The 17,284-nt window shown below is 49.8% G+C and overlaps 1 protein-coding gene across 1 annotated transcript; it reads right to left on the reverse strand.

Moving 5' to 3' along the window:
- Nucleotides 1-453: 453 nt before the first annotated feature.
- Nucleotides 454-8,161, reverse strand: ARMC5 (armadillo repeat containing 5). The gene is made up of 6 exons (XM_003794227.3): nt 6,885-8,161; nt 5,458-5,565; nt 4,569-5,355; nt 2,415-2,935; nt 1,903-2,035; nt 454-1,794 (listed from the first exon to the last, which is right to left on the reverse strand). Exons 1-6 carry the CDS (start codon nt 7,357-7,359, stop codon nt 984-986), a joined length of 2,835 nt encoding a protein of 944 aa, XP_003794275.1. The 5' UTR covers nt 7,360-8,161; the 3' UTR covers nt 454-983.
- Between the last annotated feature and the right edge of the window lie 9,123 nt (nt 8,162-17,284).

Raw genomic sequence — 17,284 nt, forward strand, 5'->3', positions numbered from 1 at the left:
TTTCTGGGCATGATTAAGACAGGGCTTCAGAGATGCAGGGAACACAAAAGGTCTTTCCTCAGGCAGACAGCAGTAAGACACATGACCCAAGAGATGAAAATGAACCCAGAAACTAAAGGCCCAAGATGGGCAACGGCCTGTCAGGAAATAGTAATGCTCAGGCCTTCCACAAACATCCCCATACTCACAGCAGCCCTCTCAGCCCTGACTAAGGTCTGTGTGTCCAGCTGGGTGTTGTCAGAGGAATGAGGCCTATGAACAGGAAGAAGACTTTCCCTGGGGCTCAAAACCAAACCTAGAAAGAAGCCCAGGAACTTCCACCCTATCCCAGAGCTCCAGGAACCAGTCAATTATTTATCAAACACTTATATGCTAAGGGTGGACTCTGCTTGGTAGGTGAAGGGGTGGGGGTACTACCACAGGAAAATAAGCAGACACCATACAACAGAGAGATCCAATGCCGAAGTTTTTTTTAAATTTTTATTTATTTATTTTCCAACTCCAAAGTGTTTAATCTCAACTCTAGGGGGCTGGGCCAAGTCAAGTACATGGGGCCCTGGGCTGTTCTCCCTCTCTTGAGCCCCATGACTAGACCCTGGCCTTGTCTCCTCACTCCTGTGTCTTCAGATCCTCATCCTGTGGCAGCTGAGGCAGCTTGCTGGGCAGGGAATTGTGGGCTTGAGTCCAGTAGGAAGTGCAGGTCAGGAGCTGGGATGGGGGCTGGGCCCAGCAGAAGTTTATAGAGGCAAGGGGAGGATGGGTCTAGGTCCAAGGGGCTTGCAGGTAGGAGAGCTGGGTTCACAGTGGGAGACACTAGGCCTTGCAGGCAAGAGGAGTCCACAGCATCATCCGGGGGGTCCAGTTCCATCTTCTCATGGGTTCTTGATGATGACTCCTGCTCAGCCTCCTCCCTAACCAATCTGAGGAAGGTCTCCTTCATAGTCAATTCATCCTTGGGTCCCCTCCCAGGGGACATCAACAGTCTAGGCTGGGACCTTTGTCCCTAACTCATTCCCCATCACCACAGCCAGTAAAGCCTCAGTCAGGGGTCCTGCCTCCTCACCTGCTGCCTCCACAAGCCCCACCAGGGCCAGGGCCCGCTTCCTTGGGCACTGCCCTGGCCCCAGTGTCCAGCGGGCACAGTAGGCAGCCAGCCGGGGCCGGCCCAGGCGGAACACCTCACCCACTGACTCTGGACCACCATGGGGCCCCAGGTAGATGCGGCCCACAGCTTCTTCCAGCTCCTCCTCCAGCCCAGGCAGCAGGAAACGACCAGCAGCCTCCAGTGCCTCCTCAGCCTCTGAGCCCACCAAGGGATGGCCTGGAGGGGGCACAGGCCCCAGTGCAGCCCCACAGCCCCGGCAGCCATGCAAATGATGCAGGATAGGCCAGGCTGCACTAGGTGACAGGCCTCGCAATGGTACTAAGTCCATTTGGGCTTCAGCAAAGCTACCACATAGCAGAGCCCGGAAGAAAGGAGAGGCAGTAGCTGCGGCAGCTCGCTGGGCAGGGAGCTGTAGGCCTGAGTCCAGTAGGAAGTACAGGTCAGGAGCTGGGATGGGGGCTGGGCCCAGCAGAGGTTTATACAGGCAAGGGGAGGGTGGTTCTAGGTCCAAGGGCCTTACGGGTGGGAGTGCTGGGCTCACAGTAGGAGACACCAGGCCTTGCAGACAAGAGAGGGAGTCTGCAGCAAAGAAGAGGAAGAGGGGGTGTGGAGCAGGCCGAGTTAGTGCTGTGAGTAGAACACGGAGGCCGCCCTGGTCCAGAAGTAGCCGGCGCCACAGAGAAGGCTTCCTGTGGGAGAAAAGGGAGTCTTTTAGGAGGTGGAAAAAAGCATGACTGGCAAACAGCAACACTCTTTGCCCCTGCAAACCCTGCAAAGCACCCACATCCCTCTCTCACCGACAGATGAAGGGCAGGGTCAGCGCACAGGCCACACGGTCCTCAGGGCTCCCAGAGAGCAGCAGGTGAGTGAGGGCACCTACTCCAAAGGGTGATTCGGCCTGTACACTCAGGTTCTGTAGCAGCATCTCACCTGTAGGGATGGGCAGAGCTGGTCAGGTTGGGAGTCGTGTCCAAGACTGGGGTTAGATGGAAAAGGGCAAAACCTCTGGGCATGGAAGGGGGGGTGGTGGTGTGTGACTGCAGGTCCTGGAAGGCTAGAGTGAGGAGGCTAGGAACTACCCTGGTGTCAGGGTATCTGTGCCCCAAAGCTTGGGCAGATGATAGAGCAGAACCCTACATGCGAGGCCTGTGGAGCAGAAGGGAGTGTCTTATTCCCCACCAGGTGACTAGGGTTGTTTGGATGGTGGGCTGCAGAGGGCAAGTGAGTGGTAAGGTGAAGTTCTGGGTCCACAGAAAGCATAGGGGGAGGGACCTTGCATGTGGGCAGGGGGGCAGGGGAGGGGACTTACCTAGCTCTCGGTGCTGGATTCGGCGAGTAGGTCGCGCACGAGGTGCGGGCCAGTCATCTGGTGCAACACCAAGCACCAGCCAGGCACGCAACAGTGCTGCACCATAGCTGCGCACGAATGCCTCAAGGCAGGCAGGGTTGCAGGTGAGGCGTGCCAGGATGCGCAGAGCGCGTGGGTTTGGTGGACCAGGTGCACCGGTCACGTAAGCTAGTAGGCCACACAGTGCAGGACTGGTCACCAGTGCCCCACTTGGGTCAGGAGCCTGGGAGAAGCGTGACAGAAGTAACAGAGCAGGTCCCTCACGTCCCCAAGGCTCCTCTGGGGAGGTGACAGGGTTACGGCCTACAACGATGTAGCGCAGTGTGCTTGGTGTCCGCTGTGTGCTTGGTGTCCGTAGTGAGGGTGGGCCTGGGGTGGGGCTGACTGGCTCCACTGGCTCTGGTGGTGGACAATGCTCAGGAGACCAGTCTGGAGAGATTTCTCCAGGGCCAGCAGCATAGCCCTCGGAGACCAGCCACGACCTGTGGAGGGCACAAAGAGGACAATGAACCCAGAGGGAAAGCAATGGAGAAGGGCGGCGCCTATGGCTCTTGGGGAAGGCGTCGGCCCCGTATACCGAGGGTGGCAGGTTCAAACTCAGCCCCAGCCAAACTGCAACAAAAATAGCTGGGTGTTGTGGCGGGAGCCTGTAGTCCCAGCTACTCGGGAGGCTGAGGCAAGAGAATTGCCTAAGCTCAGGAGTTGGAGGTTGCTGTGAGCTGTGATGCCATGGGACTTTTCTGAGGATGATAAAGTGAGACTCTGTCTCAAAAAAAAAAAAACAACAAGGCAATGGAGAAGAGTCAAGGGCACCATCATGCAAAAGGAGGTGAAGCCAGGGGAAAGAAGGAAGGTGAATAAAGGGAGGACAGGGGAGGAACAGAAGATAAGGAGGAGGGATCAAAACCTCTTTCAGAAATCACTGATGCCCGTCACAAGCCAAGCCCTGTTTTAGGTGCTGGGGAAAAGCGTCAAACAAAACAAAGTCCTTAGTCTGGGAGTTGATGTTCTATTGAGCAAAAGCAGACAACATTATCAGTAAACCATATGTTATGTTAGTGTGGTATAAAGTGATAATCAAGAAAAATAAAAAGAAATAGAGCTGGGGAAGAGGTAAGGAAGAGGAAAGATGAAATTCTACATAAGGTGAGGATGGTAGCCCGCACTAAGAAAGCAAGATTGAAATAAAGACTTGAGGCTCGGCACTTGTAGCTCAGTGGCTAAGGCGCCTGCCACATACATAGGAGTTGGTGGGTTCAAATCTAGCCCAGGTCTGCCAAACAACACTGACAACTACAACAACAAAATAGCTGGGTATTGTGGCAGGCACCTGTAGTCCCAGCTACTTGGGAAGCTGAGGCAAGAGAATCGCTTAAGCCTAAGAGTTTGAGATTGTGGTGAGCTGTGATGCCACGGCACTATACCCAGGGCAACAGCTTAAAACTCTGTCTCAAAACAAACAAAAAAAAGAAAGACTTGAAGGAGGTCAGAGATAAAGGCATGTTCTAAGTACAGAGAACAGATAAAGAGTGTTCTAAGTACAGAGAACAGCAACCAGAGGCCCTGAGATGGTACCTACCTAACCTGTTCAAAATCTAACTAGAAGGCAGTGTAAGTATATACTAGACACCAGAGAGAGTGGCAAAAGATGAAGTCAGAGAGTTTATAAAAAGGCTGATGTTTACTGAGCAATGCTTAGTGCCAGCAAAGGGGCAAATCTTAACAATAATTCCATGGGACATGTAAATTATGCACAAGGAATCAGTCTCTTTCCCATGTTTCTCCTTATGAGTGATGGTAGCAGAATAAGAACCTGGACTCCAGACCATATCATCTTACCCAGTACACATACTACCTCCCAATGAACTTGTCTAGGGCTCAGAATTTAGAGGTTCTGGGGTGGAACCAAGCCAAAAGGTAAATCCATAAAGAGGAGGTACATTTTATGGGGACTGGGAGGTAGCCATGTCAGGAAAGAATAAGAAATCAGGAGTCCTAGTCAGTAAGTCTTACTGAGACAGAATAGAGGGTGAGGTAGTGAAAGGGGCCAAAAGAGACACAAATCTCTACCCCACAGCATTACCCACCCTACCAAGCTCTGAGGTGGGGACTTACCTGAGGCTTCGGAAGCTTCCAGCTTCTGCCCGCTCAGGGGTCCGCTCCTCAGGGAAGTCCCAGGAAGCAGCTTCTCTTCCCTCTTCATCTTCATCGCCAGCCTCACCACACAGCTGCCCAGCCAGGAGAGGTACAAGTCCCAGAGCCTGTAGCCTACCCAGGGCCCCAGTATCATAGAGAAAGCCCACGAGGGCGGCCACAACACGAGGGTGCCAGGCACTGGCACGAGGATCCCTCAGTAGGCCCATCAGCAGCTCCAAACCACCAGCATCCCGCAGCCGGGCCCGGTTGATGGCCTCCCGACACAAGAGGCACACAGCTCGCACCAGGGGCTGCTGGGAGGCTGGGCTGGCCCCTGCAGGGCCCCGACGCCGTCGGAGCTCATCTAGTAGCACCTCCACACCACCAGCATTGCCTAGTGCAGGCCGTACCAGGCCCTGGGCACACAGGTTGGCAAGGATCAGAATAGTAGCCTCTCGTACTGCCCGTTTGGGGTGGGAAGCCAGGCTGACAAGTGGGCCCAATCCCCCACCCAGACTTAGCTGCTCAGCACAGGCCCGGGAGCAACCTCGGCTAAGTTCTAGGAGGGCACGGACTAGGGCTGAGGTCAGTGAAGAGTCTGGAGCAGTAGCCAGGAGCTCAGCCAGTGGCCGCACTGCTCCCTGCTGTGCTAGGGCCAGGCGATGCTGGGGTGAGTCTGCCAGGTTGCGGAGGGCACGCACCACACTCTGCAGGCACTGTGAGTCCTGGCAGGCTGTCAGGCTCTCAACGAGCAGGGGAACAGCCCCTGGAAGAAGAGAAGGGGAAGATGGAAGGTGAACAAGGACAGACACTCAACCCCTTCTCCCACCTCAAGCCCTAGCTGCCTCCACCCTCACAGCCTTCTTACCAGCAGAGTGGATGTCCCCACAACTCTCAGGTTCCATGGCTAAGTTCCCCAAAGCACGGGCTGTTCGGTTCTGGATGCTGTCTGTCTTCACACACTGAAAAATGGTCACTGCAAGGACAGTTTAGGTTCATGAGGGTTCTATCCTTTAATGTCTTTCTCATTAATCACCTGGAGAATATGGTTGAGAGGGTCAGAAAAGGCCTTCAGAAGAAGCTAACACTTGATCTGGTCTAGAGAGCTAAATAGGTAGTTATTTGCCAGAAGGTTGGTGGATGGAGGTATTAGAGAAAATTCTGGTTTGGAAGCAGTCTTTGCAAAGGCCCAGAGGTAAGACCCAGTGTCCCTGCTATAATCTCACAAAAGGCTTCAAGTCAAACCAAGGGGTCAGGACTTGAATGTGAAGGCACTGGAAGCCCTGCAACGGTTTTAAGAAGGAGAGTGACCCCGGCCATCCACGGAAAGGAAAGAATAGGACTGGGGAAGTGGTGAAGAGCCTGTCACAATATCCAGGCAAGAAAGGACAGTGGATTAAGCCAACTCAGCAATGAGCACCACCCAATGCAGGGAACAGCCTCTGGGAACATGGTGGAAGTAGGGTATAAAAGTGGATGGATTCAGGGGCTATTCAAAACACAAAACAGAAACTGAATGATGGTGGCCTCTTGTCAAACACGTTATGATCCAGATACATTTTAAGTAACGTTTAAATACATTATTGCTTCTTTTATCAAAAAATTATTTCATCAAAACTAGCATAATTTCATGGAGGGCAAGCAATGATGTGTACACTATATTCACATCATTGCCACTAGGGAGTACCAATTTAGCTGGTAACAAGAAAAATTTGTATTTTGCTAGGATTTGTTCTTACTGTGGTAGTTCCTAAGAATGTGGAATACCCAGGCCATGCTTAGAGTAATTTGGTGGTGTATTTGCATTTCATTTTCTCCCTACTCTATAATTTTGCAAGATAGTTATTATTATCCCATTTAACAAGGAATCTTAGCCTTGGAAGTATTAGGTGATTTTTGCAAAAAACTCCACTTCTAAATCTCTACACCTTCTGGAATCCACTCATCAAGTATCCTTGATGTATCCTATGTATCCTCCTATGTATCCCTGAGTGTCTTCTTAACTGGAGTATAAGAATCATCTCAAAAGGTCACCAAATAACCCTCTGGCCTACTCTAGTACAGACGTGAGGAAAGTGCCCAACAATCAATACCTAGGTAATGGCTTTAATTCTTAATATCTGGTATGGGAGGATTGTGATGTAATATACATAAAGAAAAGTGACGTCGCGGGGCAAGACAGCTTGAGAAACAAGAGCGCTGCGTCATCCCAAAGCTCGTCACTCCAGGGTACGTCACAGGCAAAGAGGGAGATGTGGGTGGAATCTTTCTAGGAAATGGGGGCGGGGCACTTACCCAAAGGGAGTATGCCTCCGAGTCTGCGTACTTCAGCTCGGCACGCCCCTTCCGTACAGCAGTTGGCAAGGATGCTAAGAGCCAAGTCCAGCGTCTTGCGCAGGCGCACTGGCTGCGAAGGTGCCGACGACCCACCGGAGGGGGCGGAGTCCGAAGAGGGAGTAGGATCAGAAGCTGCTGCTGACGCGTCCGACGAGGGGGCGGAGCCAGGGCCGGCCTGGGATGGGGCGGGGCCCGCAGCAGCCGCCTGCCTTAGCAGCGCCAGGAGGGGGCGGAGCCCGCCGCGTGCCCGGAAGCGCTCGATTCCCCCGGCTGCCTTGATGTGGCGCGTGCGGAGGAGAAATAGCGCACGGCTCAGGGGTGTCTCGTTGGTAGCTGAGTCCCTTTCCCCACTCAGACCCTCCCCGGCCGCCGCCGCGAGCTGCGCGAGGCATAACGAGAGCGAGTCCGTGAAGGTTGGCTTCGCAGCCGCCATCTTGGCCCGGGCCTAAAGCTCCGCCCCACTTCTCGCAGCTCAGTCTAGGGAGCGGAACTGGAAGAGAGGGACGTAGCTAGGGTCCGCCTCTCTGACGCTTTTTAAATAGAGTCGCCGCAGTTTTCCTGCGAATCGGAAGTTGTAGTTCTGGATCCCGGAACTGTGGTTCTTGCACAGTCGCAGAAAGCACATCGGGAGTGGTGGTTAGTTATCTAATCTTTGTGCGAGGCCAGGAGGCGCGTGCGGTGCATGATGGGATTTGGAGTCCGCACCAAGCTTAACATGCCTACCTTAGAATGGATGGGCAACTCTTTTCCAGGAGTCTCCGTCTTCACACCGTACTGCTCTGCCCCCGGCTTATCCTTGCCAGAGAACGCCTTTCTTCCTTCAGGCTCACTTCGCTGCCCCGCAGTGATGGTCAGGGCCTCGAAGTCCGGGTTGACCGACTCAGAACCCCGAACCAGGCCGAAAGTCCTGACAGTGCCGCGAATGGGGAGCTCTCGGTGTGTCAGATGAATGACAATGTTAAACCTTCCGAGAACGTTCGCATTCACCTCCCAGAGCGGCACTGGCTTGTGATCTTTTCCGTTTCCTGGTGCTGGATCTTGTCCCGAGTGTCTCCCGCTGTTTGCGTTTATGAGCTAATTAGCTGGCATCTAGGGAACCCGGCGCTGTTCATCCGCAATGGAGCGGGCGGCGCCAGAAATGGCGACGGAGAACCCAGACTGGGCGAAGCGTCAGGAGAGAGGGACATTAGGATCCCGGGGAAGCCTTAGGTCACCCTGGGATTGTGAGGTTTTTCCGCATGAGCGGCCCTTCCTGTTGTGGTGGGGGCAGACAGCCGCACGGGAAATGCTGCTGGATTTGCAATACCTATGTAAGCCAGGCTCTGGCCCTGGAGAGGAAGGAGACTATTTGCCAAGACCAACCTTCCTGCAATCTCCAAAGCCTTCGTTCCAGTACTGGAACTGTGGGCTGACCGCAGCCTGCCTCCCTGCCCTCATTCACCACGAAAGCAGCCACGCAGGTGGCAAGTCTTACAGTTGTCCAGACTGTGGCAAAAACTTCGACGTGGCTCAGATCTGGTTAAGCACCACTGGGTACATAACACTGGTGAAAAACTGTACCTCTGCCCCTACTGTGACCATTGGTTGCTTCAGTCTCAGCCCTATTTCCCTAGGGCTATTTATTTGTGAGCTAATGATGGGATTTAGGAGGATAACCACATCTTTTGACAAGCCTTCTTGACTGAGTCAGAAGCAGAACATACAGTTGTGATCCCTGTCTTCAGGGAGTCCTTCCAGAGAAGAGTGTTTAGGCCTGTTCTCTAAGGTTGCAAAGACAAAACTGCGACTAGGGCTGGGCGCTGTGGTTCACACCTGTTATCCTAGCACTCCGAGAGGTCAGATTGCTTAAGCTCAGGAGTTTGAGACCAGCCTCAGTAAGAGTGAAACCCCATCTTTACTAAAAATAGGAAAAATTAGCTGAGTATTGTGTGGGCACCTGTAGTTCCAGCTACTCGGGATGCAGAGGCAGGAGGATCACTAGAACCCAGGAGTTTGAGGTTGCTGCGTGCTGTGACACCACAGCACTCTATCTAGGGTAACAGTGAGACTGTCTCAAAAACAAAAACCTTGGCCAGCTAGAGGGAGAGTTTTAGGATACCTTTGGCAACTGCTGACCTACCTGATCTCTTTATTGGCCTAGGGACTGATGAGGTTAATCACATCCACAGGAGCAGCTACCACTTCCCACAGGAATGGGACCAGAAGCTTGTGAGGAATGACATGGCAGTGGGGTGGGAGATGCTCCCTTAGCCTAACTTCCAGAGTAGACCATGAAAAAGACTGTTCTGGCAGAGGGACCAGAGAGTTTGAACTTAGGGCCATTATGTGATCTCTGGGATGTATGACTCCTTTGAAAGACCTCACACCACATGAAAACCATCCTTACATGTGAAACTAGGGTGGTGGGGCCCTAGAATAGACTTTTCTGTTGAGTTCAGGGGATGCTTTGTGGCATTTCTAGGCAGGGGCAAAAGACTCAAGGTTTGTCTGCACCTTCACCTTCCTCAGCCCCTTCCCTCATATGTTCCCCAGGCCTTCCTTTCTCCCCTGTCAATAGACGAGGAAGTGGTGAAGATTCACTTATGCCGGGACATGAAGGAATGAGCGTGGCCCTTTTGCCTGGGCATTGCCCAAACGAACATATTCCTGTCGGTAAAACTTAGTGTATATGGGAGTTGGGAGGAGGCTTCCCAAAGCACTACAAAATCTGTACTCAGAGCAGAGAGTACAAACTATGAGCCCTTCCCTCCCCATAGCTGCCTGTGTTCCTGGGAGAGGTCCTTTTGAGGATGGAGGAGGGAGTTACCTGTGGGAGAGCCCTACAATTAGCCCAGGCATCTGGTTCCCTGCCCCCAAATCTTGCCTTCTTTTGTCAGGCTTACTTACTAGTACTGTGAGAGTAGGGGGTAATGGGAAGAAATATGAAGTAATCCCCACCCTCAGCTTCTAGTTCAGTGTTCAGGATTATCTCTTCCTGGCCATGTGACCTGGGAACAGCTCTAGCTCATCTGAGCCTGTTTCATCTGTGATAAAACGGGGATGGCTACTTCACAAGATTGTAGTGAAGACTCCATGGGAACACCTGGATCAGAAAAGTGACGCAGTAAACCTTGGTTCCCTTCTCTCTCTTTCATGAGTCTAGATCCCTGTCAAGCATTATGGCTAAGATTACAGAAATGAGACAGCCCCAGTCCTGGGGGTAGCTTGCTATTCTATGAAGGGAATGAATTCAGGATGAGTAACAACACAGAGTGAGTAAGGCTGACAATGAAGAAGGCCTGGCTGGAGCAAATCTGGGAGAATTCATCAAGGTGACATCTAATGAATAGCACTTGTTTCAAGCCAGGAGCAACCAAAGTTATGGATGAGAGAAAGTGCACTCGAAGTGTTCCTCATCAAGGACAGTTCTAAAAAGCACCAGCCAGGGTTTGAGTTGGAAGCCTGAGCCCAGCACTTACATACCATGTTTCCCCGAAAATAAGACCACCCAAAAAATAAGCCCTAGCAGGATTTCTATGCATTTGTTAAATATAAGCCCTACCCCAATAATAAGATCTAGTGATTGGTGTGGCTATGCAGCCTGTCTGCATAGCCATGCCATGCGTTACAGCGTGGAGATGAAGACATCCCCTGAAAATAAGCTCTAGTGTGTCTTCTTGAGAAAAAATAAATATAAGACAGTGTCTTATTTTCGGGGAAACATGGTAGTAGACAGTCAATAAATAATTGTTATGATCAGGTCCTGTTTACACGGCTTACTAATGGCCTTTGGGCCTCAGTTTCCTCAGAGTTGCATTGAGTGAATGCCAAGTATTACAAACTTTGCAATTTTGTAACTGTGTCAGGTATGTGGTAGAGGTGGGCATGGGAGGATGATCTGTGTACAAAATCCCTTTTAGAGAAGTGTAAGTTAATTTCACATATTGAGGCAGGTATTCCTTGGGCTTCCTCTTCTCTCACATTGCATAAAATGGGCCTGATCAGAACAGGGAGGCAGGCTCGACTGCAGAAGCAGGAGGGATGAGTTTAACCCAATAGGAATCTGTCCTGGGCTCTGCAGTCACTGTCCCCTGAGCTGGATTTAGAAGCAGCCTAACTGTCCAAGCATGTGCTTAGGCTAGAGATAGGAAACATTTGTTTAAACAATTGAGCCAACATTTAAATCAGGAGATTTCACATCACAATCTAGATTTCTAGTTTTTCATTTGTTTTAAATTTTAAATTAGAAGATTTATCAATGTTGGATCCTTATGGCAACTCAATTTGTTGAGTAGTACTGCCCCAGCCATGGACGGTCCCTGCCACTCCCTGTTGCATTCCTGACACAGCATGTTTCATTTGAATGACTTACCTGATTTCTATAATCCTCACTTACAGTATCATGGGTAAGAAGGATTTCCATGCAGTGAAGCCAAAATGCACCTTTTCCTTGGTCCTTCCTTCCCTTACCCTGCCTTTCCTTCCCCTTCCACAAAACTTCAGTGACAGACCTGCCCTCCTTCCCCGAGACTGCCTGTCTCCCTGCTACCCCACTTCCACCTCTAACCCCCCAGATATCACCCCTTAATTTGAATCTCCTTTCCTTATCTGAAAGGGTGGAGGTAAGAGTGTATAGGCCTAGCTAGGCAAGGCAAATCCCCATACGCCTTGGTCAGAGGTCAGGGTATTGGTCCCTGTGGACCACAAGGAGCTAGTCTCTAGTAGACATTTCTCACAGAGCTATTATGAAAAGCAAACAAGTATGGATCTGCTCTGGAAACACTAGACTGAGGAAGGGGTGGCAGTCAGTGACATTGCCTCCCTTGGGCTGGCCCTGCTCCTGCCTAGTTTGGAACATGAGATTGATTCCAATATAATCACACTTCTGTCTGTGATCTCACCCAGTCCTGAGACCCCAATTCCCCCCCTCTTAGCCTAGGAAACCATGCAGAGGTCGGTGCTAGGGTGTGTGTGTGTTGGGGGGGGAGGTGGCCATGGCATGGCAGCTAGAGTCCCACCTATCCATACACTCAACTGTGCAGTGGCAGGTGGTTTTGGAGGGGTGCTTGGGATGCAGAAGACCAAAATCCCTCCCTTTCTTCCTTGGGCATTCCCATGGGCATACTCCAGGAGCACAGAGACTATGTCTGCATTATCCCTGCTAGATCCTAACATCCCACATGGCACAGGCATAGAGAGGATCAAGAAAGGCCTAATTACTGCCTGGATGATTTGTAGCTTCTCTCCCCTGGGATCTGGGTCTGTTTCCCAAGGGTGTAGAGGAAAAGGAGGAGACTGTTCCAAAAAGGGCTGAGGAGAATAAGCTGGCTTAGGGCAGACTTGCCCATCTACCACAGCCCAGCTGCAAGGCTGAAGGGGTATTAACTTCAGGCATGGGGACAGGTGAACCCTTAGGCAGGGGCAGACACTAGTGGTCCATTTGAGAACAGAATGACAGTGGGAAAGGGGATGGCTGGCCAGAGCCAAAGCCTGCCAAAAAGGGACTCAGGGATTCCCTGACCTCAGCTATCCATGAATGGTAGAAGGAGGGGGAGAAGTCCTAGGATTGAAATCTAGGAACATGACATCCTTCTCTGTCCTAATTAGATATTCCCTCTTCACCTTATCTCCTGGTTGACTTTGATTGCAGGGGTATAAAGATCTCTGAGAATGTCTGAGGTAGGTCCTGACTTGAGTGGAACTGAAAACTCATAAGCTTCCCTTCGTAGGAAATGGCCACAGAGCCTCCCTTCCTTCCTCCTTCCACTGCTTCCCAGCACACACTATTCAGTTCATAGACATGCTGCCTCTCACCTCCCTTGACCGCAGAATCACTTCAGCCCTTGTTCTGAAGCTGCTCAGAGTTGGAAGGGAGAAGGGAAGAGACAGAAGCTTCATCTAGGGCCATGGCTGTGAAGAACTCAGAATGGAGAACTTTGATTAATCACGGAGAAGTAACTCCCTCCCGTCATCATCTCTGAGCAAAAATTCTGACCCAAAGGTTCACAATGTTTCCTTCTAGGATTGGTTAGAAGAAGCTAGAATTTGGAAGCTCAGGAAATCTGTCACCAGAGAATCCCAGACCCTAACTTTCTTGGACCCCAGGGTCTTACCCCCAGAACTAATCTACCTCTCTCCACCATTGTCAGCTCTCTGGGCTAACCACAGACTCTCTGAGACAGGTCCTAGGGCATCCCTAAATGATAGGATTAAAAGAGAGGGACTGAAGTCCTGCTTGCTATGTGTTATCTCTTTCAGGCTCACCGTGCTTCCCTGTTCAGAATCTAGCTGAGCTCCAAGAGTGAAGTAAGCAGGGCCTTTAGGAGTTTAAGAAACAGACTTCTATAAGTGTATGCACCAAAACTCATGTGCTCAACTCCCAGGAAAGGGCTCACTCCATTAAAAACTTTTGTCTCAAGAAAGAGTAAATGAATGAACTCACAAATCTGCTATCTAAGCCAATGACTTCCTAGAAACAGAAAATTAGAGAAAAAGAGAAGATTCTTCTCCTTAAAGCCTCTAGGGTCAGTCACAGCAAGACAGGCGTCTGCTGTGGGTGGAGAACAAGACGTAGCGGGCCAGAGCAGTGTGTCAAAGCTCGGAAAGAGTGAAGAGGATGGCCTGGCATGTGGCGTCAGGGCCTGGCATGTGGCGTCAGAGCCTGGCAGGATTAAGAGGGCATCAGAGATGGCCTGAGAGGTCAGAGACTGGTTACCCTGGCTATTGATCAAATCAATACACATACTAAGGATAACGAGAGTCAAGTTTCTCAGTGTCAGAGAAGGGAGACACAAATAGTGAAAGGGAGAAAACTCAGCCCTTGTGGTGCTGAATTGGAAGTGGATGTATGAGGATGGACTTAAGAGTTTCAATCAATTTATAGAATGACTTAGAACTAAGTAGAGAGGTATCTATGTGTATGTACACACACATATGTATATGTCTCTATATTCCATACCTCTGGAAGGCCTTCAAACAGTGCTATACCCTACCTCCCAAAGTTTTAAGTAATCAAAATGGAGAGAAGGTCGAGGTACTATTCTGAAAGAATGAATACTAAGGAGACATGACAACTAAATGCAAAGTGTGTTTCTGAATTGGATCCTTTTAGTAAAGGAGATTTTGGATTAATTGGCAAAACTTGAGTATGATCTAAAGTTTAAGTGGCAGTTAATTTCCTAATTTTTTTTTTTTTTTTTTTTGAGATAGAGCCTCAAGCTGTCCCCCTGGGTAGAGTGCTGTGGCATTACAGCTCACAGCAACCTCCAACTCCTGGGCTCAAGCGAGTCTCCTGCCTCAGCCTCCCAAGTAGCTGGGACCACAGGCACCCGCCACAACGCCTGGCCATTTTTTGGTTGCAGCCATCATTGTTGTTTGGCGGGCCCGGGCTGGATTCGAACCCACCACCTTAGGTGTATGTGGCTGGCGCCTTAGCCAGTTGAGCCACAGGCACAGAGTCAATTTCCTAATTTAGATGGTTATACTGTAGTTATACAGTACTTATAGGAGAATGGCCTTGGATATAGGAAATACTGACGTAATCATAGAGGATGTTATCAAGACATCAATTTATTCTCAAACAGTTCAAAGAAAAAAGATTTTGCACTGAGTTTGCAACTTTTCTGTAAGTTTTCCATTTCAAAAAGAATTTTAGAAAAATAAATCTAAAGACTAAAAGAGTATGATAGTTTGAGAATGTTTAAGGGTACTTAGAGCTCAACACCAAAAATTGCCACTATATTAAAATATGACAAGAAAACTGATGTCCTTAACGATGGCCCAGAATTAACAAAAAGATTACATTATACTAAGTAACTTCATTCATTCATCCATAATTCTTTACTGAGTGCTTGTCAAGTGCTAGATTCTATGCTAGGTTCTGAGAATACAGCAGTAAAGATAAATGAGGTCTTAATCTTTAAGCCTTTTTCAGTCTAAAGATTAGGTTAGGCTCGGAGTGGTGGCTTTTGCCTGTAATCCTAGCTAGCACTCTGGGAGGCAAAGGCAGGAAGATCCCTGAGGGTAGGAGTTTGAGAGACCAGCCTGAGCAAGACCAAGACCTGGTCTCTACTAAAAATAGAAAAATTAGCTGGGTGTGGGTGTGGTGGCAGGTACTTGTAGTTCCAGCTACTCATGAGGCTGAGGCAAGAGGATCCCTTGAGCCCTGGGGGTTTGAGGTTGCTGTGAGCAAACCTGACACCAGGGCACTCTAGCCTGGGGCAACAGAAGATTCTGTCTAAAACAAAAAAATTAAGTTAGGAACCTTGCCCATGGTGGTAAGAGGAGGGATCAGCTCCTAGAAGACACAAGTAGGCTTCTCAGAAGAAGTGGTCTTTATCAGAAAGGCTCTAGATCTTTTTCTTTTCTTTCTTTTTTCCATTTAAGTCAGTATCAAATAATGGCAACGCAAATAGGCTTATACCTGAGCAGGAAAAATTCTTTCTATAAGGAAACACAGCTCTCCAAGGCTGCCGGAAACCTGGAGGTTTGTTGCATTATGTGAAGATGAGTTTGCTCTACGCCTCTCTTTCTACCCAACTCATCTTGGGCTATGTGGGCGAGTTTGGAAATGAAAGGCTAGATCCAGTGTAATAGAGTCTAGAGTGGATTCGTCCAGGTGGAAGCTGAAAACTGACCCACTTCATTTCTGCTAAGAGACTTAAAACAACAATTAGCTGGGCATGATGGTTCACTCCTGTAATCCCAGCACTTTGGGAGACCAAAGCAGGATGATCGCTTGAGGCCAGAAGTTTGAGACCAGCCTGGGCAACATACTGAGACCCCAGGAACTACTAAAAAAATTGTTTAAATTTAAAAAACAACAAACATTTATGACCTCACGGTTTCCGAGAGTTAGGAATTTGGGCTTAGCTTCACTGGGTACCTCTGGCTGTATTCAAGGTGTCACCCAGGGCTACAAACATATTAAAGCTTGACTGGGGGAGAATCCAATCCTAAGTGCACTCACAGAAGTTGGCAGGCCTCAGGTCCTCCTTGGCTGTTGACTACAGATATTAGTTCTTTGCTTTGTGGGTCTCTTCTTAGGGCAGCTCACAACATGGCTTTCCCAGATCAAGCAATCAAAAGAGAAGAACCAGTCTTTTTGTTGCCTAATATTGCAAGTGACATTGTTGGGTCAGAGAAAGCCTCCCAAATTCCCAAATTAACCCCAACTGACAAACTCGAGACTCGCTCCGATGTAAAGGGCATAAGATGAGATTTATTACAGACCCGGGAAGCCTGGGGGCCCCGGGCCTGGACTCTCCTGGCATGCAAGCTGAGGACGAGCCCCGAACTCGGAGTGAAGGCAGTTTTTATGGGGTACAGAAAGCAAGAGGGGTAGGGTCGGATACGAGTACACTTTTCATTGGTGGTTGGTGATTTCATTAGTAAAGGTGAATTTGAATTGGTACAGGTAAGGGGTGGAGGGTCCCTTAACTGGGGGCTAGAGTTGGTGCAACCTGGTTACCTGTATTTCAAGGTAATAGAAACTTATCTGTCGCCCAGGGTGGTACTATTTGGTTGAGTAACTATGAAAGGAATGAGAAAGGTTGCAGGGTGGGCCCTGCGGGTGTGGTTTAAGCAACTGGGAATAGAATGGGGAGGGTTATAGGGTGGGCCCTGCAGGCCAGGGCCCAGGAACAGAACTTATGTGGAAACAACAAAATGGAGCTGATCTGGTCCTCACAACATCCCATCATCAAACAGTCTGCTGCACTGTTTGCTAAAAGGAAATCAATAAATCCAGTCCACACTCAAGGGGAGGGAATTATAAAGAGGTGACTGCTAGGAAGGGAAACCATTGGGACTGCCTTAGAAGCAACCTCCCACACTCCCAGTGACATGAACCATCACTGACCACACGCAAGCCTTATGAGCTGTGTCTGTCACACACACCTCTTCGAGCTCCCACGTTTCAGGGTGGGGCAACCTAAGATGATGGTAGCATTTTTCTGGGCTACAGACCCTAGATAAATTGAAAGGAAAGCCTTGGAGAGGGTGAGGAGGTGGGGGTGTGGAAGAAGTCATGGAGAGACGAGGGTAGAGCACAGAGAACTGCTTCCAGAGGCTGTCTTCACCTCTCTTGGTGTGGATCCTCCGTACCAGCACTCACCACCTTTTCCAAGCAGCTGGACACAAGCCACTCGATTCACACAAATAAGCAGATGTGAAAGTGTTTGCAAGCTGGAGATTTCAAGCTTGGTCAACATCTTTGACAGGATTTTTTTTTCCAGTAAGATTGTCACTGTCCTTTTTCTTATAGGCACTTTTATTGTTTCAAAAATTTCCCCCTCAAAATTAAAGAGAACAACAACAACAACAACAAAATCCCAACGCTTTGGCTTGGCGCCTGTGGCTCAAACGGCTAAGGCACCAGC

The sequence above is a fragment of the Otolemur garnettii genome, unplaced genomic scaffold (assembly GCF_000181295.1).
Source record: "Otolemur garnettii isolate 467f Iridium unplaced genomic scaffold, OtoGar3 scaffold00077, whole genome shotgun sequence".
In the NCBI taxonomy this organism is placed as follows: domain Eukaryota; kingdom Metazoa; phylum Chordata; class Mammalia; order Primates; family Galagidae; genus Otolemur; species Otolemur garnettii.